Raw genomic sequence first — 27,142 nt, forward strand, 5'->3', positions numbered from 1 at the left:
TCATGATCTAAAATTATTGAACTCAATATTCAGTCTGGAAGGCTGTAAAGTGCCTAATCGGAAGATGAGGTGCTATTCCTCCGGTTGGAGTTGAGCTTCACTGGAACAATGCAGCAAGCCAAGGACGGACATGTGGGCATGAGAGCAGGGTGGAGTGTTGAAATGGCAAGCGACAGGGAGATCTGGGTAATGCTTGTGGACAGACCGAAGGTGTTCTGCAAAGCGGTCACCCAGTCTGCGTTTGATCTCTCCAATGTAGAGGAGACTGCATGGGGAGCAACAAATGCAGTAGGATAAGTTGAGGGAAGTGCAAGTGAAATGCTGCTTCACTTGAAAGGAGTGCTTGGGCCCTTGGACGGTGAGGAGAGGGGAAGTAAAGGGGCAGGTGTTGCACCTTCTGCGGTTGCATGGGAAGGTGCCCTGGGAGGGGGTTGAGGTGTAGAGGGTGATGGAGGAGTGGACCAGGGTGTCCCGGAGGGCACGATCCCTGCAGAATGCCGCCAGGGGGGTGAAGGAAAGATGTGTTTGGTGGTGGCATCATGCTGGAGTTGGCGGAAATGGCGGAGGATGATCCTTTGAATGCGGAGGTTGGTGGGGTGATAAGTGAGGTCAAGGGGGTCCCTATCATGGTTCTGGGAGGGAGAAGAAGGTATGAGGGCAGATGCACAGGAGATGGGCCGGACACGGTTGAAGGCCCTGTCAACCACCGTTGGTGGAAAACCTCAGTTAAGGAAGAAGGACGACATGTCAGAAGAACTGTTTTTGTAAGTGGCATCTTCAGAACGGAGAATGAGATGGAGTCCTTACAGGAAGCGGGGTGTGAGGAGCTGTAGTCGAGGTAGCTGTGGGAGTCGGTAGGCTTGTAATGGATATTGGTGGACAGTCTATCATCAGAAATTGAGACAGAGAGGTCAAGGAAGGTAAGGGAAGTGTCAGAGATGGACCATGTGAAAATGATGGAGGGGTGAAAATTGGAAGCAAAATTAATAAATTTTTCCAGGTCCAGACGAGAGCATGAAGCAGCACCGAAGGAATCATCGATGTACCGGAGAAAGAGTTGTGGGAGGGGGCTGGAGACGGACTGGAACAAAGAATGTTCCACATACCCCATAAAGAGACAGGCATAGCTGGGGCCCATGCAGGTACCCATAGCCACACCTTTTATTTGGAAGAAGTGAGAGGAGTTTAAGGAGAAATTGTTCAATGTGAGAACAAGTTCAGCCAGACGGAGGAGAGTAGTGGTGGATGGGGATTGTTCGGGCCTCTGTTTGAGGAAGAAGTGGAGAGCCATCAGACCATCCCAGTGGGGGATGGAGGTGTAGAGGGATTGGACGTCCATGGTGAAGAGGAGGCGATTGGGGCCAGGGAACTGGAAATTATTGATATGATGTAGGGTGTCAGAGGAATCACGGATGTAGGTGGGAAAGGATTTGTCAAGGGGAGAGAGAATGGAGTCAAGATAGCGAGAAATGAGTTCCGTGGGGCAGGAACAGGCTGACACGATCAGTCTGCCAGAACAGTCCTGTTTGTGGATTTTGGGTAGGAGGTAGAAGCAGGTCGTCCGAGCTTGGGAGACTATCAGGTTGGAAGCTGCGGAAGGAAGATCTCCAGAGGAGATGAGGTCAGTAACAGTCCTGGAAACAATGGCCTGATTTTCAGTGTTGGGGTCATGGTCCAGGGAGAGGTCGGATGAAGTGTCTGCAAGTTGACGCTCAGCCTCTACAAGGTAGAGGTCAATGCGCCAGACAACAACAGCACCACCCTTGTCAGTGGGTTTGATGACAATATCAGGGTTGGACCTGAGAGAACGGAGTGCAGCAAGTTCAGAGAAAGATAGGTTAGAGTGGGTGAGAGGAGCAGAGAAATTGAGACAACTAATGTCACACTGACAGTTCTCAATGAAAAGATCAAGAGAAGGTAAGAATCCAGAGGGAGGACTCCAGGTGGAGGGAGAATATTGGAGGTGGGTAAAAGGATCTGTTGAACGGGGAGAGGACTCCTGCCCAAAGAAGTGTGAACGGAGACGAAGGCAGCAGAAGAGTTCAGCATCGTACCGAGCCCGAAATTCATTGAGATGAGGGTGTAAGGGTATGAAACTAAGTCCTTTGCTGAGCACTGAACGTCCAGCATTGGAGAGGGGAAGGTCAGGGAGTATGGTGAATACATGACCGGGGCCGGGATTGGAAGACAGGATGGGGACAGAGGGACAGGCGGGGTGGAGGGTCCTGGATGGGTGTTGGTGTCAATGAGTTGATGGAGCTTGCATTCCTTGGCACCTGAAAGAAAGAGACAAAGTTTCTTGTTGAGGCGTCGGATGAGACGAAGAATTAAATGAAACTGGGGTTACGCGCAGCTTTGAAAAAGGGTGCGGCGGTGCTGCTGGAGGGAGAGGTCGAGCGTGTTCATATGGCGGCACATGGCACAGAGTGTGGATCTCAGAATGCAACGAGAACAGCAGTCTGTGGAGCGTTGTATGTCCCAGAGATACCTGTAATCCTAAATATGTTTTTTCATATGTAATTGTCCTGCACATAGAAAGGTAAATACAGGAACGCTCCTCTCTTGTTTTGGAGAATTGACATACAGGAAAACAAAAGAAATAGGAGTAGCAGTAGGTCATTCAAGTCTGCTCTACCATTCAACAAGATCACAGGTGATCTTCTAACACAAATTCATCTTCCTGCATTATCCTCTTATCCCTTGATTCTTTTTGTATGAAAAAACCTGTTTACCTCAGTTTAGCATACAATATACTAAACTACAGAGCATCCAGAAGTCTCTGGGGTTAGAGAATTCCAAAGATTCACAGCCCATTAACTGAAGAGGTTTTCCCACATCTCAATCCTAAATGTTTGATCCCTTATTCTGAGACTATGACCCCACATTTCCCAGCCAGGAGAAACATTTTCTCAGTCTCCACCCTGTCAAGCCCCTTAAGAATTTTATATGTTTCAATTAGGTCACCTCTCATTCATCTGAACTCCCAAGGATTATAGGCTGGTCCACTTAATATTTCCTCATAGGACAATCCCATGAGGAATGTAACAGGTAATTAGATCTTATGGTTATAGGCTAATCTCTGTCTTGTGCTCTCATTTAGCCAGGCTATGTGCCAGGAATCCTTCCCTTTACTCTGTTAAAGGTACGAAACACCTTAGGAAGGACACGCAATAATGCACAATGAGGTTAAATAAATATAAAAACAAAAAAACTGCAGATGCAAATGTTGTCTATGTCTGCTCTATGACTACTAGAGGATATTTAATACATGTTAATGTGGATGAGTTATTGGTGAAATGAAAGGCCAGAGTACCCAAGCATGAAGGACAGATAACATTGAAGTAGAATCATGGGGGCTGTAACTTCCGGGCTCCAGGGTGTTGTATCTGCCGGGATACACTGGAACCTCCCATCACTGCACCCCCCCCCCCCCCCCCCCCCCCCCACCCCACCCCCCCCCAGCTGGATGTTCCCAGGCAAGATTAGCAATTCCTTGGGAAGTGCAAGCTTCCCATGGACAATTGCCCTGCTCTGGGAACCATCCAGAAATTGCGATTTAAATCGCAAACATCAGATGTTTCTGAGTGTGTTACATCAATAGTTACCCAGACATAATTAGAAGAATTAAAAGCACTTCTAGTTTCTGGGTAATTATTGTACAGACACACACTGACACCCCCACGTGACTCCCCTCACACCCCAAGACCCCGTGGGACTCCCCCCACCTCCCTGACTACTACTCCTCCCAAGGGACTCCCTCAAACCCCCCACTCCCCATGACACTCCCTCCCTACCTCCAACGGGTCTCCCCCCTCCAGGGGACTTCTCCCCTCCACAGGATATCCACCATGTGTGACTCCTTCCCCCAAGGGAGTTCCCCACTACCACCATACCACCATCCCCCAACCTCTGACTACCCCTCCCTACAAGACCTGGCCTAAGCCTCCCACTTCCAAGGCCTGACCTGACTCGACCCAACACGACACTGCATCCTCCTTCCTCCAAGGCCCAACCCAACACACCCCCTCCACCCCTGCCAGATCCTTCCCACTTACCTTGGACACTTACTTTGTCAAAGACCTTTCAACTTACCTGGTTTGTGGCAGCTGGTGCCATAAAAAATGGGTGTGGCTTATCTTCGATGCTAGGCCCTAGGGACGCACTGCTCTGCTCAGATCTCACCTGGCCTGAGTTAGAAGGTTGGGCGAGTCAGGATGGCCTGGATTTCAAGGTAAGAACTTTCAAGCAGTGTGGCAATCTGACTCAATTGCCACTCCACCATAAGTTATGGCTCATGGAGTCATTATAGCACAGAAAGAAGCCATTTGGCTCAAAAAGTCCATGCTGGCTCTGTAGAGCAATACAATTAATTCCATTTCCTCCACTCTAGAAGTCAAAACAAGACAGATATATGATGGCCAATGTTCAGAGGGAAAAGTCACATGCCACAGTGCTTCTTTACATGTGGGGATATATGCGCATGATCTCATATTTCTCTGTTCTGGTTCCTGAAGTTTGTCAATCAATTGCTATACCTTTAGCAATGACAGTGTTAGGCAGAATGCAGCACATTATTACTTTGGACATTGTTTCAGAGGCATATATGAGGTGTTTGTCAGACACCTGAAGCACTGCTTGATCATTCCAAAAGCCTACCTGATCAGTATGCTGGGCTGCTAGGTTTGAGGCTCAATGTTCTAGAAATTTAACGGTGCCTTGCACCACTGACACCTAAGCCTCCATTCTGACAGGCAGAAAGCATAGGCTCATTAGAATATTGGAGGCGCCTTTGCTAGCAAGCTGCTCAAGGACACCCAGTAGGATAATTGCAGCTCACTGATGTTATTTATACCAAACCCAATAACGATGTCTCAGGTCTACTTCTTCAGATGCAGGGATCAACCTCTGCAGCTTGTTCAGACAAGTTTGAACTAATTTCCAACACATTATCACTCTCCAACCTTGATGCACAGGTTGTACAAAACAATGGTTGCCATGTGAAAAGAAAACAAAAAAACTGCGGATGCTGGAAATCCAAAACAAAAACAGAATTACCTGGAAAAACTCAGCAGGTCTGGCAGCATCGGCGGAGAAGAAAAGAGTTGACGTTTCGAGTCCTCATGACCCTTCGACAGAACTTGAGTTCGAGTCCAGGAAAGAGCTGAAATATAAGCTGGTTTAAGGTGTGTGTGTGGGGGGCGGAGAGATAGAGAGACAGAGAGGTGGAGGGGGTTGGTGTGGTTGTAGCGACAAACAAGCAGTGATAGAAGCAGATCATCAAAAGATGTCAACAACAATAGTACAATAGAACACATAGGTGTTAAAGTTAAAGTTGGTGATATTATCTAAACGAACGTGGTCCATCTCTGACACTTCCCTTCCCTTCCTTGACCTCTCTGTCTCAATCTCTGGTGATAGACTGTCCACCAATATCCATTACAAACCCACCGACACCCACAGCTATCTCGACTACAGCTCCTCACACCCCACTTCCTGTAAGGACTCCATCCCATTCTCTCAGTTCCTTCGCCTCCGTCGCATCTGTTCCGATGATGCTACATTCAAAAACAGTTCCTCTGACATGTCCTCCTTCTTCCTTAACCGAGGTTTTCCACCCACGGTCGTTGACAGGGCCCTCAACCGTGTCCGGCCCATCTCCTGCGCATCCGCCCTCACTCCTTCTCCTCCCTCCCAGAAACATGATAGGGTCCCCCTTGTCCTCACTTATCACCCCACCAGCCTCCGCATTCAAAGGATCATCCTCCGCCATTTCCGCCAACTCCAGCATGATGCCACTACCAAACACATCTTCCCTTCACCCCCCTTATCGGCATTCCGTAGGGATCGCTCCCTCCGGGACACCCTGGTCCACTCCTCCATCACCCCCTACTCCTCAACCCCCTCCTATGGCACAACCCCTTGCCCACGCAAAAGATGCAACACCTGCCCCTTCACTTCCTCTCTCCTCACCGTCCAAGGACCCAAACACTCCTTTCAAGTGAAGCAGCATTTCACTTGCATTTCCCCCAACTTAGTCTACTGCATTCGTTGCTCCCAATGTGGTCTCCTCTACATTGGAGAGACCAAACGTAAACTGGGCGACCGCTTTGCAGAACACCTGCGGTCTGTCCGCAAGAATGACCCAAACCTCCCTGTCGCTTGCCATTTTAACACTCCACCCTGCTCTCTTGCCCACATGTCTGTCCTTGGCTTGCTGCATTGTTCCAGTGAAGCCCAACGCAAACTGGAGGAACAACACCTCATCTTCCGACTAGGGACTTTACAGCCTTCCGGACTGAATATTGAATTCAACAACTTTAGGTCGTGAGTCCCCTCCCCCATCCCCACCCCCTTTCTGTTTCCCCCTTTTTTTTTCCCAATAAATTATAAAGATTTTCCTTTTCCCACCTATTTCCATTATATAAAATAAAAAAAAAACCCACTAGAGCTATACCTTGAGTGCCCTACCATCCATTCTTAATTAGCACATTCGTTTAGATAATATCACCAACTTTAACTTTAACACCTATGTGTTCTATTGTACTATTGTTGTTGACATCTTTTGATGATCTGCTTCTATCACTGCTTGTTTGTCGCTACAACCACACCAACCCCCTCCACCTCTCTGTCTCTCTATCTCTCCGCCCCCCACACACACACCTTAAACCAGCTTATATTTCAGCTCTTTCCTGGACTCGAACTCAAGTTCTGTCGAAGGGTCATGAGGACTCGAAACGTCAACTCTTTTCTTCTCCGCCGATGCTGCCAGACCTGCTGAGTTTTTCCAGGTAATTCTGTTTTTGTAATGGTTGCCATGTACAGCCCGTAACTCCCAGCCATCACATGTTGGATTACTGCTAGATCCAAGAATCATGGGTATTCCCAGGGAAGTGAAAGCGGCCACCTTAGCTTTAAAAGAATGAAAGTCATTTCAATTTAATACTGGCAATGGCTTTGCTGAAAAATATCCAAGTAACAATGTAGGTGCAAGCAATTCTTCTTTAAATTCCAGAAAACCATGCAAGTTGGTAGAAGCCCTGTTTGGTATTTGTCTATGCCAAACTTTAGTTGCTGGTGGTGCAGTACCCCAGTATCTACATGTCACTCTTCTGTGGATCTGATACATGAGCTAGACATCATCAAATTGCTATCAGAAGCTCCATTGTCCTACCTTATGTCCTGAGTGTATTTCAAGTGCAATTTCTAAACATGCAACATTGATGGTTGTATAATCTAATATCTGACAGATCTTCCCTAAACACTGATTGCACTTTCCTTCAGACCTAAAACCAGTATTACATGGTGCACAACAAGGATCACAGAAAATTGCTAGCCGCTGCAATAGAGGTATGCACTTATCAGTGATTTTAGAAGTCAATACCCATTCAGATAAAGTAGGGGTGCTTAGAAATGCTCTGGCCCCTGCTCTATATAACCTTCTGCAATTTTTGCTGAAGAACATCCAAATCTACAGTTTCCTGCTCAAATTGTTGTTTTCACTTCTTACACACTCGAAGGCTTAGCTGTGAAAAGTTTGCCAGTGTTCTGTGCCGGAAAGCTGTACAGCTTTAAATATTTAAAGTTCTAAAGTCATATTCGACTCGAAATGTTATCTCTGTTTCTCCCTCCACAGACGCTGCCAGACCCGCTGAATATTTCCAGCACTTTCTGTTTTTATTTCAATTTTCCAGCTTGCGCAATATTTTGCTTTTGTTTAATGGTTAAACTCAAGCATGCAGTGCCTCTCTGAACACATTCGCAGGACCCGAACACATTGTGTCCAACCGGCGCCCCAATTCCTCAGATTTAAGTAGGGAGTATCTGTCCCTTTACAAGGGGGAGAAGGTGCACTCCCGACCGGGTAAGCCTGTGGGAACATCTCACTGGCTAGTTTTGGAGAGTTGTAAACATGGAAATCCGCGTGTGTTAGGCTGGTGAAACTAAAAAGCTCGCCGAGGAAAAGTTAAGATTGCATCTGTGATGGCAAAGAATGTGACAGCTTGCAAACCCAGCCAAACAAGTGGAGCTGTGCTTTTAAGAGTGGTCAAGTTTTCAAAAACAAAACATGAGTGACACTGCACCTTAGTGAAACTTGGCCTACCTATAAAAAAGGATGACATGTTTAAACAATGAACTGGCCAAATGCTTCACCAAGTAACCACTCGTTCATTCTCTCTTTAGGTTTTTCTTTAATCCCGCGAGGGGACGCAGGTGGAGCACGTGATGTCGCTCAGCCTTGTTTACATTGGTGCGTCCTGACGCACGGCTCAATGCTGCTCGGTTGCCATGGCGGCGACCAGCGGCATGACGTCAGACGGCGGAGTGGATACAGTGTATCGGGTGAGTGTTCTCTGGATACTAGCGCGGCGCTTGTGAATGGCTCGCTGCGCTGCGGCTGCTCTGGGCTCTGCTCACTCAGTTTCGTGCTCAGCCTGCGCTCTCTCTCACCGTAGTGCCATGCTGCGACTGCAAACCACGGCTGTCCACCCGTAAACCTCCCCCCCACTCCTCCTCCTCCTCCTCCACCCCCACTCCCCCCCCACCCCCTCCTAACCACGGCAACCGGCAGCCACAATGTCCAGGAGGAAACAGAGTAACCCCCGGCAGATTAAACGTGAGTTTGTCGCTTTGCCTGCTCTTCTGCTCACTTCACAAACTCTCTTGCCGTCTGTCAGCGCCGCGGCGTCTCTCCTCTCAGCTTTAAAACGACCGTTTCCAGGCAGGTGTTCATATTTCTGATGAGAATTAGGAGGCACAGGATATATATTTCACAGCCGACCTCGTCAGCGAACCAGAGTGTCTGCTCAATGCAAGCTAAAAATAATCGGTCATCATTTACTTATCTGGTGTTTTTTATCGCAGGAACAATCGCCAGTTCTCTATATTCTTGACTTTCCCTGTTTTATATATGGTTTGATTTTGTTTTACTTTTTAAAATAGAGCCCTTTTTCTGATGACGACTCTATTTTTCTGGTAAAGGAAACATTGAACAAAAGTGGAGCTTGTTTGACTGTAGACTGGGTGATGAGAAAACACGATAAGCCGGAGGCTTGATCTAGGTCCTGATATAGATTGCCAAGTGCGATAGCAGTTCTTATCAGTTCATACCAGACTGGAGAGGTACCGAGTGGGACGGTTATAGAAATACAAAGAAATAAAAAAAAGCAAAAAAAAACAAAGTCTGCTGATGTAATCGATTCCATCGTTTAGCTATTAGTGCCGTTGATTTCTTTACATTTTAACATTGAGTTCATTACATTGGGAGAGGCGGAAAAGGGCACATGTAGACAGCTTTTTCATCATTGCACCACCTGGAATTAGACTAAAACTATTTTTCTCGTTTGCTGATCTCATTTGATTCTGTATAGGCTTCTTTTGACTTGCAACGATGCTCTGTGGCAGCCAGGACTTAGATAGCAGTTTTTTAGAAGTTGTTTTGATCCCGTGGTGAAACTATATGTAGTGTATTACATAACGCTAGTAATTTATTGATTATTCCTGTGAATGATACGTAACTAGTGGCTCATAAAGCAGTAGAACATACTTTATTTTTGTTTTTTATCAATAAGGTTTAACAGCTGGATAAGTGTTGCTGGTCGTTTGGACAGAATGTTTAATTGTATATCAGATGAACGTTCATAATTTTAATAATTCATATTTGATGCAACATTTTGAGTTGGCAAAATTTGCCCTGGTGTCTGAGTGACTGTCGCCCTAGCACACTTTTATCAGTTTTTTATTCCGCTTTTCTACCCAATCCTAAAGGTGATTGGAATAGATTCACAGGTGTAAGTTTCGAGAAAAATGACCCCACAAATGAGACAAAATGATGACCTGTTAGATTTCTGTTATCAATAATCCAATGCATTGGCCAATCATTTTAAATAGATGACAAAAATAGATCATGTTATTTGAAAACAGCAACAGCTTACAGAGTTTGGAGATTGACTACTGACACTGACATGCTGAATGGAAATGTACAATTGTGTCTTTTTAAAATTGATTCTCTATTTGTTGAAAGAAGTTGATCTTGAACTAGATTTGAGCAGCTTACACTGTAGCAGATATTAGGGGATACTGTGCATACCTAAGAAAATCTGATGCAAAATCTATTTAGGGCAATGTAGGCTTTGGTGGGAAGTAAAAGAAACTCAAATGGGCTTCAGTTACCTTGCTGACTTATGTACATCATTATATAATCTGCAGTAAGAAGCTAATACAAAAAGATTCTTCTGATTACAGGAAGTAAAATTAGAAAAAATTATATAACTGCAGATAACAAAAAGTGAAAATAAACCACCTATTTGGAACTATGAATTGGTACTGATTGTATAATGTCTGTTATTCACAAATTACTAGATCAGTTCCCTCTGCGCAAAAGGCATCATGAGTTTTTTTTTCCAATAACAGTAATTATAGTTAAATGTAAAATGTACAAACTGAAGAAAATTGTTTTAATATTCTTGGCTTCTTGTGCATGCATTCTTGTATCTAGGTTGGCTTCTAGACCCCAAAGGCTGTATTTGAGATGTCCTCATGGTTAAGATACTGTACTTGTCTTTAATTGCAAGGCTAAAGCTAAATGCTGTCTGGTAAGCTGGATACCTTTGATTAATGCATCATTAATCACTGTTTTTGTGCAAACTTTCAAGCTAATGACTTGCTATTCAGTGTTGTAGTTGAAGAAAATGTTTGGCCTCAACTGTCCTTTTTTGTGGAAATAATTTCACATTAATCGTTAAAAGTTGCTGCTGATCATTTAGAAACTTTTAATAAGTATTAAAACAAACTTTATGTGGCGACTATAAGAATATCTAGTATCGGCTACATTGTGAAAGTAAAGAATGTAATGTACTTGAGATCATACGTTCTTCGTAATGTTTACAATGTGTCTTTTTAGTTTTTTTCATTTGCAAGAGCTTTGTTCTTTTTGTCTTATTTTTTTCCTGTTGTCTATTATATAATGTTACACAGTCTTTAGTCTGCCTGATTTCCCTCACTATTCACTTGAATTCTTCTATTCATTTGATTGTTTTTTTTCTACCTGGTTTCTTACTTTTAAATCCCCTTTTATTGTTTTTCTACAGTTACTATCTGTTGCCCTGTCTCCTTTTTGTTTCTCTTACTTCATGCATTCTTTTTTATTACTCATTCCAGTTCCCTTATATTTCTGTGATTAAAATGTATTTTTTCTGTTTTTCTCTCCCTCTCCCTCTATGCATCCACCCCTCTCTGGTTCCACTCTTTTCTGCTGCTGCCATCATTGCTTTTCCTTTTTTTTCTCTCTCCTTTTCTGAGCTGGATAACATTCTCCTGGTGTAGGCCTCTTGGGCAGGTTTGCTATATGATAATGCAGAAAGTTGAACTGGCCCCATTACTATGAAGCGATGGTTGCATTGATAAGCTTTGATAATGGTGCAGATAGCAAGTACTAAGCGACCAATGGTCGAGCCTTGTCTTCCATTAGCATTCCGCTCCAGTAATCTGCACAGCTCTGACAATCACTTCTCCATTTCCACTCCTCCACTAGATAAGAATGGAAATACTGACTTCATGGGAGCTGATTAGGGTGTCTGGATTTCTCGATAATACCTTGATAAATTATGTTTCCTTTTTTTTTAAAGGGGGAGAGTTAGAACTTCACGTCTATTTTTCCCTCTCATGGTGTTTTATTAAAGGAGCTTCCAGTCTGGTTGTGTAAAAAAAAGAACTGTGATAAAAAGCAAAGATAAGGGTTGGACTGTTTTGTGTAGGAGTGCATATCAATGTTATCTATCTCTCTTTTTTTCACTTTACTGAGCAGCCTGTTGTTTTTAGCCTTATCACACTCCACCAAAATGCCAGGGAAAAAAAACTGCCTGGATTATTCATTGCTTGATGATAACATTTTTTTTGTAATCTCTTTTTTACATAAAATTAAATTTTTCAAATTAGGTCTACGCAAATAAGGTGAATGTTCATGCAATAAGATAGGGCATGATTGACTGCCTGTCTTCAGGAGAATGAGCACACCATCTTCTGATGCCTTTTTAAAATATTAATTTTGGACTGAAAGTGCTAATTGAGTCAGAGCTTAAAAAAAAGAAAATTGAGGGTTTGGCAGTCTTCAGAATGGCCATGATCTGGGCATTTGCTCGTCAGCCCATCTTTCTTCCTTGGGCAAAATAATGAGTCTATGCACTGCTTCTTGATGATCTGTTGTTCAGAGGAGGGAAAAGAATTGGCTGTCTGATCAAGGGAAATCATGTACAGTTGTGGCTGCCTGCCTTTATTGAGTAGTGTTACTTGGATCAAAAAATAGCCCAAACACTTTCATAGGTAGTGCCACTCAAATTTGTAATGCAGCCATTTATACTTCTGGCTTCATGAGCTGACTGATTGTTCCTCCTGCATGCTCAGTAATGCAATGCTTTTCCCCCTCTCAACTGGTTACTCAATCATCCTCTGCTGCCTGCTTGCCATGGAGTTACCCCTGGTACAAAAAGGAGCCCCCCTTTGTGTTTTTTGGTGTTCTTTTCCCCTTTGGAGGTGGCTTAAAAAACAAACCATTTAAACAAGGTGGAGGTGATCTTAGCAGTTTTGTTCTCCTGTTTACCAAGGTGGGCAGACCAAAATTGGAGTTCCATGTTTGTGATTTAAAAAGTGATTTGAAATTAACTGGTGAGATGTTATCAGATTTTGACTATAGAACAAAAATGACAATGAGTGGTATTTTGCTGAAAATTAAATCACTATCATTTTGCGCATAAAATCTGAGGAAAGAGGAAAATACTTTCACAGTATCAGAACTTCTTTTTGTGGGCTATTGCCATTAAATCATCTCTGGTTAGTATCACACAGCAAAGCCCTTTCACTTAGTTTTTAGTTTATGACTTTACTGGTATCATCATTGACCCTTATTTTGAAAAAAAAGTAAGTCATTGGTCCAGAAGTTAGTTTGTTATCAGGGAGCACCCACTTGGGAATTGATTGGGTAACATATGAATAAAGTCACAAGTATGGAGTCCATGATTTACATTAGCGTGGGATGTTTGGTAGAGTTCATGATTCACATTCTTTAGGAGTTATGAGACACTGAGAGAACTGACTGCTGCAGTTTGATTCTACACGAAAAATAATTGTGTGAATACTTGCTTAAATGGAACAGTATCCTCTATAATTTAGTGATAGAGTGTCATGTTATGTTAGAAAACAATGCCTTGATTCTTTGTAGCACTGCTGCATATTAATTACCTAAGCAAATCGATTGGAAAGTGCTGTATAGGCTGCTGACCCACTTTTTTGGTTTATGTCTTGATGTAATGAGCATTGGAACAGGAGTAGGTCATTCAGCTCCTTGAACCTGCTCCACCATTCAATCAGATCATGGCTGATATGCACCTCAACTCCATTTACCCACCTTTGTTCCATATTCCTTAATACCTCCAACTAACAAAAATCTATCTGAGTTCAAGATTTTAATGGAACTGTGAAGGAAAGGAGGGAACATTATGTTGGTGTGCCCTGATATTTGCATTAGTACATAGAATCCAATGGATTAGTTTACTTATCAGTATCTTGTTTAAGGAAATAGAACTTTATGCTTCTTAAGAATCAGGATTTCAAAGAAATTATTTGGTGGTGATGATTGGGATGCGCTAGTTGTTAGGCTCAAGGTAAGATATACTCTTCAAAAATAGGTGCTTAGTACAATGCACTTCTGGTGCAAGTAGATTGTGGAGAAGATATTGAATAAGATTCCCTGCTTGAGCTATAGGGCACTCTGATCTGCATAGTTGCAATCTTTAATTTCACCAGTCATCTATGTTACCGCTAAATGAAATTGCTTGGTTGAGATTGTTTTTCTAAACATTGTGCTATAAGTATTAGCTGTTAGAACCAAATTATTATGATTTAGCGGGTAGAAACAGTGACCAGGTGAGCCAATAAAAACTGGAAAATCCTTGTTTCAGTATATTGTCCATGCTTAATTAGTTGTCCTTAGCCATTTTCCTCAGCAGCCCCTGTTGGAATTATGCATGAAAATTATGGTAGGTATTGTTCCGTTTACGTGATTATTCACACAAGTATTTTAGCATAGAACAAAACTGAAAAACATACATAATGACAGTGAGTTTTCTTAGCATCGCAATGGTTAATCAATGAATGTGAATCATGAACTCTACCACGCATACTGTATTTATGACATAGTGAGGACAAGGCAAGACATAAGTGCCTTCAAGGCCATAGTTCACATGCGAGTAGTCACATGGGTGAGATACTGGAGAATGGTCAGTGCCTAACAAATTGTACCAGAGCAGAAAACTAGAGTAAATCTAAGGGCAAAAATGTGGCCAACTGCAAGGCTGCGTTTAGGATTTCACAGCCAACTGATACTGTATGTATCTTGCAACAGTGCTTTTCTTAAATTGCCAAGCCCCCACGAGGTGGTTTTGCCCATTGTTTTTTGGAAGCAACAACATTAGAACAAAAATGTGAATAGCTGCTGGTGTTAATTGTGGCCTCCATCATCCTCTGGCTTCAGAGAGCCGAGTAGAAGTCATGCTGTCTCGCATGCTGGTAATTAATGGCTTTCCAATAAATGCATCTGCTGAATATGCAGCAGTGAAATATTTTTGTTGATGTAGAACATAATTTAGCCACATTATTTGATTCCAAAAGTTGCTTGTTTAAATTAACTTCCACAAAATGTAAACCAAACTGGAATAAAAATACAGTGGTAGCATTCATTGTTAGACAGTGAATTTCTCAAAGTATAACATTCATTATAGCAGGTGTTCTAAAATATTTAAAATCGCAAACTGTTCCTGAATTTTATGTTATGCTGTCAGATGTTTGTTTAATGATTTGGCTTAGCTCAATTGGCCTGAAAGAAAATACTCTTCTCAAAATAGGCATAAGATTGCTTGAATTGATTCAAGAAATAAACAAATTATTCTGAAATGTTCTTGTGCAAATTGAAATAAGGAATTATTAATTAATACTATACTTCTATTTTTAGGATAGATCAACTCAGGTTAATTTCTATTTCATATTTTTTGTGTTCTATTAATGAAGTTGATTTCAAGGACCAGATTTATGGCACACATCCATTGCACCACAACTAATTCTTCCTTTTCCATTACTGTTGATTCTTTGGCCCACTTCTCCTGTGCTTCTAATTTGCATTCACCCTGTTATTTTTTCGCCTTTCCCTCCTCTGCTTTCCCATTCTCTTTACAGTCTTTTTCTTCCTGACTATACAATGGATATCCCCCCACCCTTCTCTTTTACTCCTTGCAGTTTTAAATTTAATTTCTTGCTTAGCTCTTCTTTGTAACTTGGTCTCTCCTTTTCTTAATTATTCTTGTTTCTGTATCATTCATTTCTTATCCTAGTCCTCTTATTGTCTCTTTTTTTCATTCACTTTCCTTCTCCAACCAACCGATGGGAACTATATTATGTGTTCTGGGAGCCACATATTCTCAAGTGAAACAATCTATTGTAATCTATCACACTTTTATCTGTACTATCTGAGAACTGAAAATGGCCTGGCCTTGCAATGGCGCCATGCTTGTAAGCTGATAAAGTTACAGAGTTCACTGGTGATGAATGTTAAGTAACTACACCCTCATTAGATAGGATATGGACTTGGCAGAAGGTCTAGGTATTTGAAACTAAGCTACTCTGCATCTTAATCACTGGCTTTTTTCAGACTTTCTCTCAACAATAGTCCTCTAACAGTACTGACTCATACAGCCCTCAGAAGAAATGTTTATTCCAATCAAAATGTGTTAATTAATCACCCATATCTAATTGAGGATCTTTTACTATGTGCTATTTCATCAGTTTAAAAATAAACTGAATGGCAGGGTTGCTATAGATACATGATGGAAAGGTCAAACTGAGTTTACCTTATCATGATATGGACAGTTACTAATTAGAGATAGGTATTGGATTGGCAAAGTCTAACAGCAGTTCCACTCATTATCAATGATACACACCAGTGTAATATTAAAATTATCTGAAGTCTCTAAAGGTACAAGTAAATTGAATGCACCTGGTGTTAGCTGTTAAGTGAGTCATTTGATGTATGTGATGTTTTAAGTTGAGAGCTCCAGAGATTGTCTTAAAATAGTTCATAACATGATGGCATATTTCACATTCAAAAGATTATACATCTAGTTTAGCTATTTTCCTAAACACAACGTTTAATTAATGCTGATTTTGTACTTTATACATCAGAGATTTTATCTTAATTTAAAATGGCATAAATTGGAATGGTATCTTTTTTTTAAAAAAAAGCTTCACAATTGTATCCATTTGTAAACCATTATTTGAAACAGTGGCAGATGATGAATGCTCAGTATGTTTGATTTTTTTTAAAGTCTTATCCGCACAACACCTTTTTACACACCCTTATTTTCTTAAACTGAACTGTCAGTTCACAGAAAATAAAAGATTGCTAACTTATTATATTGCATATTTTGCACAAACAAAGGGAGTTATGATATGAAATGAAACACAATTTTAAATCATTCTCTTTACAGATCTACAACATTCAATATGGTGTCTAGGAGCTTGCAAAATGTACAGAGCTTCAGCATTTTGCGTTGTCCAGATAACACCAGAACTGCGTGAATGAGCAATTATTGTCTGCATCTATCTGTCCACTCTATGGCTACAACACTTCCCCTATTATTGTTTTGCACAGGCCAGTAAGTTAATGGAAAAGCGATAACCATTGACTCTATTAAATTTAAGGGCTGCTACTTATGGAGGAATACAATAGGCTTAATTTACATCCATCATTGTGAAAAATTCCAATTTTCAAAATGGTGATTAATCAAATGTAAGTCCGCTTTAATTTTTGCATTTCATGTATTGACCTATGCCCTGGTTTTAACAGTTTAGATTAAAATTAATGCATTTGGAATTGCACGGAAGAAATCTAGAGATTTTATTGATGTTCCCCACACCTGTTCTGCAGTTTAGCACAGAAGATGATTTGTACTTAAACCTCTTAATCTGATACTGCAGGAAGAACTTCCTCCCCGTTTTTCTCTCTGCTTTCTTTTCTCAGCCAATGGTTCATCTGTTCAGCACCTACTTCTAAAGCAGCTGTTTTGAGCCATAGCAAGTTCATTTGCTTATGGTGTACATCTAAAGTTAACAACAATATCAAATAGTATTCATTAGCATTCTTTTAGGGAAATAATTTGTTGCATTCAAAAGGAAATTACTTAGGTTGAGAGCAAAGGTTGGATTTGGCAACAATCTGTATTAGAACATTTGTCATTTGGTGATGGTACACTTGACTGTTTTTCCCTGATCCCTTCACCAACTGTAGCTGAAATGGTGGAACTGTAATCTCCTCTCGGTCCTCTGCTATTGCTTTTTTGAATAGACCATAGATGCATGCGGAAAGCAGCCTGAGGGTGGTTTCCCTCCCCACAAGCAGTATTGAAATTCAGCTGTGTGCGGTTGAAATTCCATCTTATTGCTGCATATTGGATCTTGATGCTAAAACAACTTGTGCTACCTAATTGTTTCCATCAGCATTGATCTGATTATACTTTAACAAATCAGGCAGTGATGTTGTGTCTCAGTGCATAAAGGGAATTAGCATGTTTGTTAAAATTAACTCCTTATTCCACATGCCACTTTTCCATCTAAGTGTATTTTTGGCTTTTAAAAGAAATGCATGAGAAAGTCATGATGTGGCTTGCCTGACAAATTGAAAATATTTTCTTTTTTTGATTAGGGCCTGCTTGGTCAGTACCTTGCTGAATGGCTTGACTGAAACTGAATATTCTTAGTGTAGTAAATTGCAACTATGCTAAATCAGTTTTTTGGAACACTATATTGGTAAACCAATTGATGGAATGGACTTTCAGGTCGTAAAAATCAATTTAAAGACTGAATAATCTGCTCTTCTATTCTTGTTTGCAAATTCATGAGTGAGAGTAATGCAAATGGCACTCTCAGATATCATCACTTAGCTTAATAAAATACATGATGCATTTGGTCACTGACTTGGAAATCAGATGGAGTACTTATTTGGCAATTTCTTCAAGCACATCATGAGGTCCCACCCTTTACTTCACCTTTAAAATCTTCAATCTCTTGTTGCCCTGCCCAAGCCATGTTCCTCCCTGCTCTCCTCCCTCAGCTTCTGCACTGAGAAACCCCTCATCCTCAATGATTTCAATCTCAATCTGAATTCACATTTCCCTTGCCTTCTGATTTCAGGCTCTCCTGTGCTCCCTGAACCCCCTCTTCCATATAAACTCTCATATCAATATTCACGGTAATCCCCTTGTTATTGCCATCTTCTGTAGCCTCTGTACTCCCATGGCCTCAATTGCAGCTATGATCATTTATCACCATTTTCTTGCTTCCTTCATTACCTGCTTCCCTCTCCCCACTTTAACCTCTTCTTTTTCTGCCCCAGGCACTTGCAAATGTGACATTCCTTGACTGTGGCCTTACATTCACCACAGTATTTATGCATCCCCTTGATCCGTTCAACTGTTCCGCACCTTTATCATTAATGCCCTTGCCTCCAATAAAACCTTAAATCTTTCCCACCTTTTTTCCCTCTTGGCATGGACCCCCCCCCCACTCTTTTCTTCTCCGCCGATGCTGCCAGACCTGCTGAGTTTTTCCAGGTAATTCTGTTTTTGTTAAGCATCATCAGACCTCACTCTATCTGCAAAAACAGCATATTACTTGTCATCAACTGTCTCTGTGTGCCTCTCCCCACCCCCTCCACCATGACTTCTAAGAACACGTGCGGGGCTCATGTACATCTTTGCCACTAAGATTTGAGACTGTCCCTTCAGCCACCCGAATTGTGCCCCCCCCCCCCACCCCCCCTTCACTGACCTTGTCTTGATCCCACACGTTTTAATAATTGCTGCTCTGTCTCTCCTCAAATGGGTCCCCGAACTCATCTCACACAGTAAACCTACTTTTTGCTCCCTTGAACCCATTTCAACCATTCCCAGTCAACTGCTAGCCACTAGCTTTTCTTTCTGACCACAATAAGTGTTATACACAGTAGGCAACTATTCTATTGCTTTCCTGGCAGGCTTCACATTCTCCATCCTTTGTAATCTTTAACTCATCTGAAACCCTGCTTTTATACCACCCAATACCAATCCCGCTTCACATCACTCCTGTTATTGCTGACCTAATGTGGCTTACAGTCCTCCAGCATATCGCATTTAAAATTCTCATCATCATGTTTAAATGGCCCATAGCCATTTAAAGAGAGGCAACCTCTGTACTTCTCTGTCATCTCCTCCAGCCTTACACCTCAGCCAAAGCTCAACTTCTCTAACTGCCCACTTGTGCATTCCTCTCTCTTTGCTCCACCATTGGCAGGCATGCCTTCAACCATCTTGGCCCCACGCTTTAGAATTCCCTTCCTCAATCCACTTGTTTAAGACCTTCTTTAAAATGTACCTTTTAAACATCGTTATGGAGAAGAGTAAGTCATGTCTGACTAATTGAATATTTTTGAGGATGTCACAAATAAGGCAGTGTCTATGAATATTATCTTTATGGACTTCGAGAAGGCATTTGATTAGATTCCACACAAGGAAATTATGAGCGAAAATGAGAGCGTGTAGAATTGAAGGTAACCTTTTGACGTAGGTTGGAAATTAATTGGGAGGTGGAAAGCAGAGTGTGACATTAAAGGATAGGTAGCCTGGCAGGATGTGGCAGGTGGCATTCCCCAGAGATCTGTTCTGGGGTCTCAATTTTTCATCATATTTATTAATGACTTGGATGAAGAAATAAAAAATTGAACATCTAAGTTTGTAAATGACAAGTTAGGGATGTGACAGTAAGTAGCCCAGATGGGAGCAGGAGATTTTAAAGGTACATAAACAGACTGAGTGGACAAAACTAGAATAAATGTGATGTCATTGATTTTGGACCCAAGAAAGATTAATTTAAGTATCCTCTCAATGGTGGAAAATTAGGAACTCTAGGGGAGCAAAGAGATTTAGGAATCAATGTAAGTTGTTAAAAACTAGCAGACTGGTACAAACAGCAATCAAAATTCTGGTACATTTTTACCTTTATCTCAAATATAAAGAGGTAGTTATACTTGGTTAAACTCCATTTGGAGCACTCCATTCAGTTTTGAGCATTGCAATTCAGCAAGGATGTATTGGAATAAAAAAACAAAAAATGCTGGAATTACTCAGGTCAGGCAGCATCTGTGGAGAGAAACAGAATTAATGTTTCAGATCAATGACCTTTCATCAGAACTCAGGATATTTGGTGTGGGATGGATGCATTGCAGATTTGCTGGGGCTTAGAGGGTTAAATTATATGGCTAGGTGATCTAATTGAGCTGCTTAAAATATTAAAATGATTTGATAGGATGAGTTCAAGTTCATATCCTAACCTGCATATTCACTAGTCCCCTTCAGCAGCCTTGGACCTAAATTCTGGAATTCTCTCCCTTAACTTCATCTTGGTCTTCTCCTTTAAGGATCAGATACAATAATTGCAGAAAATCTATTTCCTTTAGGGGAATCAAGAACAACAGGACATAACCCTCAAATTGGTGCTATGCTATCCAGAAGTGAAATCACTTCAACTCATAAGTAACAATGTGGGGGAAGCTTCTCACAGAAGGCTGTGGGTGCTAAGATAATTGCAAGGATAACTGAGAGGTAAGGATATCAAGGGATATGGAACAAAGATAGGTCACCTTCACCAAATCATTTCAAAGACATGATGTCACCTAACGCAACCTCTTTTGACCACCTCCACTGCCTGTGTTGTCAGGCTGTTTGTTTGTCCAATTTCCAGTCCTGGATGAGCCACAGTTCCTTACAATTAAATATTGTGAAAATTGAAGCCATTATTTTCAGTCCCATCAAATTCCATCTGTCTTCCTGGTCACTATCTCAGATGTAATCAGTCCATCTACAACCTTTGCATTCTATTTGTCCTTGAATTAAGATTCTGACCCCATATCCTCTCCATCACGAGGACTGCCAACGTCCATCTCCATGATGTCATTCCTTTCTGCCTGTCCCCAGCTGCTGCTGAAACCTTCACCCATGCTTTTGTTACTTCCAATCTCTCTTTAAACTTGAGCTCATTCAAAATCCTGCTGTCTGTACCCACACCAAGTCTCATTCACCTAACCTTCATTTGTCCAGGACTGAAGCTCTGGAATTATCGCCCTTAAACTCTCCACCTTGCTCCTCTTCTTTAAGGGGTATTTTAAAGCCTATTTCTTTGGCCATGTTTTTGGGCACCCACCCTAATACCTCCTCCTTTGGTTCAAGGTCATTTATTGTATGATTACGCTCTGCTCCTGTGAAGGACTTTAGGTCGTTTTACCCCATTAAAGGTGCTGTATAAACGCACATTGTGCTGTAGTTGTTTAAATGATTTTTGCATCTTTGCCTCTCGTTTTTCAATGCTGTTGTTTGTGTGTATGGTATAAACTTTACACAGATATTTCGAAAGCTCGCAAGAATCATTAATTAGCTGTTAATTCTATAGGAGTTTAAATTGGGAAAATACAGTAAAACCCTGAGATGATCTGGATTTTTTTTGTCTAAAACTAAACTTTGACACTGAGAATATCTTATGCAAATGCAAGTCAGTTTTTTTTATAAGTGCTTTTCAAGACTACTTTGTGGTGCTTTACAGCCAATGATGTACTTTTGAAGAATAGTTACTGTTGTAATGTAGGAAACCTAACAGCCAAGATATGCACAGTGAGCTCCCACGAACAGCTATGTGATAAACACCACATAATATTTTTATAATGTTGATTGAGGAATAAATATTGGCATGGACAACTGGAATAGGACCCCTGCTCTTCTTCAACTAGTAGCATGGGCTCTTTTGCATCCAGCCAAGTAGGCAGATGGGACCTCATTGCTGCACTGGAGTGTCAGCATAGATTTTTGTGCCCACGCCCTGAAATGGGACTTAACCCAGAACCTTGTGACACAGAGGCCAGAGTGCTACCAACTGAGTCATGGCTGATGCTTGGTAATTGGATATATTTGGTTTTCAGTATCCCATCTAAATGATTAAGTGCAACCAGACTTTTCACGAGACTTATTGTGGAACAGATTTTTGTAGGCAGAGTTTGTTTGTTGCCAGAATGTGAACAAATGAGCTGTTGTGAAAGTTCTGTTTAGGTTTCCTTAATGCTAGTTTGTGCTTCAAAGTGCACAGTGTATGCATGTATTATTCATGTTTGTGGATTTGTACACACAGACTACATTTGGGTACCACAGCACATGATTCTGCTCAAAGGTTACCCAGAGGGGTTGGGAACACCTTGATCACTGGGATGTTTTCTGCTTGTGTCTGTACCGATGATGAACTTTCAGCTAGCTCCAAAAAGATAATGTGGAGAACTTGTGCTTATTTCATTGTACTCATAACATACTTTAAATAAGAAGTTGAATAAATAATACTATGATAGGGATATTGGAGTATCACAATGACACACCAGCGATAGTGTTTTTACTGGAGACCAAACTGGAACCTGCTTGAATCTTGTGATGTTCCTTGTTTGGGAAAATCAAAACTTGTTTATTTGTATCACCTGATTGACTTTTAAATATAATTTTATGCAGTCATTTATTTAAAAACAATTAACTTATTTCTGATTTTTTTTACGCTTGCAAATGTGAGGAATATCAAAAAAATGCCACCAATAAGCAAAGTAAAAATAGTTGGAACTGGGGCTTTGATCATCAAAAAAAACTAGAAACAATAAAATTCTTGAAACTGTGAAGAGTATTTTAATGTAAAATAATCTGCTCATCTATTCAGACTGTTTTTGTAATAGTTTCCTTCCCAGTAACAGAAATTAGATTTCTAATGTTAATTAACATGCCGCAGAGTAACTCAGCAAACATCATCCGTGAGTTTTATTAGTGGTTCCATTAGGTTCAGTAGACTAGCATTCTTTATTGTAATGGGCAGATGCAGTTCAGAGATATCTGATATTTAAAAGTTAATTTACTAAGCATTATGGATGAATTTTGAAACATTTCATGATTAGCATTGAGGACCATGATGGATGGACTACATGGAACTCCTCAATGAAGTTTGGAGATTTCGATTTCATTTGGCAGCCTTGATTATGGCATTGAATTTGCTAATTTGTGTACAGTTGCCTAGAATTTTATGTTGTAATCACTGCCCATATGGAACAGTTTACTTTTTGTGTGTGTCTGTAATTTATCAACTATAGCCTTGTAAATGGAAATTTCAAAATACTATTTAAGCAGCAGAAAACATTGCATTATTAAATATTACAGACCACCTAGGCAGGTGGTCTGCCATCCATAAATACATTTTCTTTCTGTTCTCTTTTAAACCAGCATGTTCCAACCAGTGGCTGCACCACATCTCCAGCATTGTGATATTTAAATGGTGACTGTCTCTTAGGACCTCAGTTCTGGCCTTCATTGCTGATTGAGTGCATTTTCCCTCTATCTATCTTGCTGGACCCTCTCCAATTTTAAATCAGCAGTGGGAGCTCGGACTGAAGCTGACATTCAGAATGAGGAGTTGTCATTAAAATATCAGTGTTGGAGGAGTGAAACTGACAGCAGTAGTTGATAGGAATTCAGTGCTGCTGCCGGGTCCATTGTCTTTGATAAAATTGCTTCACCAGGAAGAAGATCGGCGAGAGAATGTGACTAGTGTATAAGTCAAAACTGGAGCAAATTTTAAAAAATATGTATAGGAGAGAGAGTTTGTGGACTGACGTTTGGGGTGGGGAATACTCTGTTAGAGCAAGGCCAGCTAGGTCGTCTGCTCTCCTAATGTCACCTGCCTTTTCTTCTTCCATCATACTTCTGGGGCATTGGAGTCTTCGCTGTATTGCCAGCTTTACCATGCTGTCCTCCTTGTCTGCTACTCTACTGCAACCATTTACAGATCCTCTGGATCTTAGATGCATCATTTATTTATTTTATTATTGCCTCCTTTTGTCACACCATTTTCACTTCTGTCATTTAATCAATTCCTGGCCTTGACCTCATCAGATATTTTTCCCCATCCTTTTCCTTGGCCGCTCCCTTTCTTTATAAGCTGTTCATCTGTAACATCTCAGGGTTTTGACAAAAAGTCTTGAATCTGACATGTTAACCCTATCTTTCTCAATCCACAGATGCGCCTGACCTGCTGAGCGTTTCCTGCACTTTCTGATTTTAATTTAAGCAATAATGAAGAATCTGTTACCAAATTTGGAGCAGACTCTCAATCACTAAATAGTGGAAAATAAAACAAGATGAGACATGTAGAGAATTTAGAGAGGTTTGAAGAAGTAACAGCGTTATGATAATGGATGACTTAATTGTCCTAAAGTCGCTGACAAATGATAAGAGTTCTTAGAACTGTTAATCAATCAACGTGTTGCATGTCCAACAAGAAAGATCCCAGTTCTGTCTTCAGGTCCCAGAAATTAAGGTAGGACTGCTGAATAACTTGAAGGTTGGTAGTATTCATAAATGAATTAAGATCACATAATAACAGGACTTGAAAATAAAGATAAAAACAAAAAACTGCGGATGCTGGAAATCCAAATCCAAAACAAAAACAGAATTACCTGGAAAAACTCAGCAGGTCTGGCAGCATTAGCGGAGAAGAAAAGAGTTGATGTTGAAAATAAAGATGTTGGGCTGAAAATTGGTTAATTTCAGTGGTATGAAAAGAAACTTAGTCTGGATGAAGTGGCTGCAAAAACAATGGAAGTTTAAATAGTAAGCCAGCAGTGGGAGATATTTTAAAAACAGATGAATGAGGAGCAGGTTAAATATATTCTGACTGAAGAGAGTTGAAGGTTGAATTTCGGAGGATAAATGGATTAGAACAAAAATTACAGAAGAAAACTGAAATATGAATAAACGATTGGTGCAAGAAAGTGGAATTGAAAATGTTAAGAGGATTAAGAATATTAATTAAAAAAGTGTGGTCAGCAACAGGGACAAAGCAAGTTTAAAAAAAACAAGAAATAAAAGGATAGTTAAAATACAGATGCGGCCACTGAAAGGTGAAGGAGGTCATTTTGTACTTGAGGGTAAAGTTGTGGCGATGATGTTTAATAACTATTTTGACTGTGCTTGCCGAGGAAAGTGAAATTATGACTTATAGGGAGCCCTGAGGAAGATGGAGAGGTGCCACTCATGGAGAAAAATAGTTAAAAGAAAACTGTACAGTATTTGAAAATAAAGTAGGGGATTAAAGTAAAAACATCACCAGACTTGATTGAAATAAATTCCTGAGTACAGAGGTTAGAGAGGAGGTATCAGAGGCATTAATCATAATTTTCCAGAAAATGTGACTTGTGCCAATGTGCTGGAAGATGGCCTTTATTTACATCCCTGTTCAAGAAAATGGAAGGGGACAACAAAGTACATTATAGGCCATTTTGTCTTTTCTCAGTAAACAGGTTCTGCTTGACTAATTTAGTTGAAACTTTCAAAATAATCAGTATAGATGAAGGGAGTATGATGATTTTTTTTGTTGTTCATGGGATGCAAGTGTCAATTGGAAGGCCAACATTTATTGTCTGTCCTAATTGCCCTTTAGAAGATACTGGTGAGCTGCCTCCCTGAACCGCTGCAGCCCATCTGGTGTAGGTACAACCACTGTGCTGTTAGGAAGGGAGTTCCAGGATTTTGACCAGCAACAGTGAAGGAACGACAATGTAGTTCCAAGATGGTGTGTGACTTGGAGGGAAACTCAGGTGGTGTTGTTCCCATGCATCTGCTGCCCTTGTCCATCTAGGTGGTAGAGATTTCTGGTTTGGAAAGTGCTGTCGAAGGAGCCTTGGTGAGCTCCGGCAGTATGTCTTGTAGATGATGCACACTGCTGCCACTTTGCACTGGTGATGGAGAGAGTGAATGTTTAATTTGGTGGCTGGGGGGAATCAAGTGGACTGCCTTGCCCTAGTGGTATCGAGCTTCATGATTGTTTTGAAGCTGCAATCGTCATGACAAGTGGGGAAAGTATTACATCAAACTCCTGACTTGCGCCTTTTTTTTAATGAACAGGCTTTGCTTTCCACTTATTGAAAATATTTGGGCATAAGCACAGGAATAATATTGAAGTTGATGAGGACACAAAATTAAGGAGCCTGGCAAGTGCTGAGAACGCATGACAATATGCACAGGTTAGCTGAGTAGGGAGATGGGTGGCTGGTATACGTGAGTAGAGAGAAGTGTGAAGTAGTATATTTCAGGAGAAAGAACAGTAATACGAGCTATATCTTAAATGGTTATGGAGTGAAGAATAGACAAATCTAAGGATGCAGGGACTTAGACTTTTTTAGGAGTGGGAGTGCAAGTAGGAAAAAAATGGGACTGAGAGTTTTCTGCACAGGGGCATTAAATACAAAGGTGATGTTGAATTTGTACAGCCATAGGTTAGACCACATTTGGAGTATTTCATGCTGCTCAGGGCACTTGATTATAGGAAGAACAGGAGCAAAGGAAAGATTGTAGTGAAGAATTACTAATATGTATGTTATCAGGAGTGAGAGGTAAGTGTTAAAAAGGCTTGAAACGTTGCTGTCGTAGTGATTTAAAAAAAAACAATGTTAGGTTTTGAGATGGTAAAAAGTGAAGGGCAATTCCTTTGGCTGGTGAATCAGTAACAAAGGGGCCTGAACTCAGGATTATCACAAAACATTAATGGGAAAATTAAAATAATTATTTTCCATACAGAGGGCTAGTTCACCACAGTTGAAAATTGGGGCATAAATGTAGCATTTTTTTAAGGCAGTATGGTTAGATTATGGCAGGATCACCTTTAGAGCAAGGGAAATGCCTAGATCTTCCGCAACAAAATGTCTCCTTTTAAGTTCTGCCTCTTGTCCTTTGGGTCCTCACAACTGCCCATTGAGAAGAGCTCATAGATTTAATTGGTTTTTAAGTTGAGAATATCCATTTTGCTGTCTCATCCTCCCCATTTGTAGGCCACATTGCCCCAACTCTGGTGCATAGTATTATACATTCTCCCCTAGCTTGACTGAAGCCTTCAGCACACTGAAGTGATAGTACTCTTGCCCTTTAGCCCTACTCCAGCCCAACTTCAGAATTTGACCACTTAAGTATTGATTTGCACTTCAAAGACGTACCAAAGGAATTGT

General features: G+C 41.0%; 1 protein-coding gene across 4 annotated transcripts in view; it reads left to right on the plus strand.

The window, feature by feature from the left end:
* Positions 1-8,304: 8,304 nt before the first annotated feature.
* zfpm1 (zinc finger protein, FOG family member 1) overlaps positions 8,305-27,142 on the plus strand; it is a 233,757-nt gene continuing 214,919 nt past the window's right edge. For 2 of the 4 annotated variants that reach the window (XM_041190954.1, XM_041190957.1), the window contains exon 1: positions 8,368-8,614. In XM_041190954.1, coding sequence (XP_041046888.1) covers positions 8,575-8,614 — 40 coding nt within the window. In that variant the 5' untranslated portion in view covers positions 8,368-8,574. Of the gene's footprint in view, positions 8,341-8,367; positions 8,615-10,495; positions 10,593-27,142 lie in introns of those variants that run through there. The other 2 variants (XM_041190955.1, XM_041190956.1) reach the window with 2 other exon arrangements.

Source organism: Carcharodon carcharias, chromosome 7, assembly GCF_017639515.1.
Source record: "Carcharodon carcharias isolate sCarCar2 chromosome 7, sCarCar2.pri, whole genome shotgun sequence".
NCBI classification, from domain to species: domain Eukaryota; kingdom Metazoa; phylum Chordata; class Chondrichthyes; order Lamniformes; family Lamnidae; genus Carcharodon; species Carcharodon carcharias.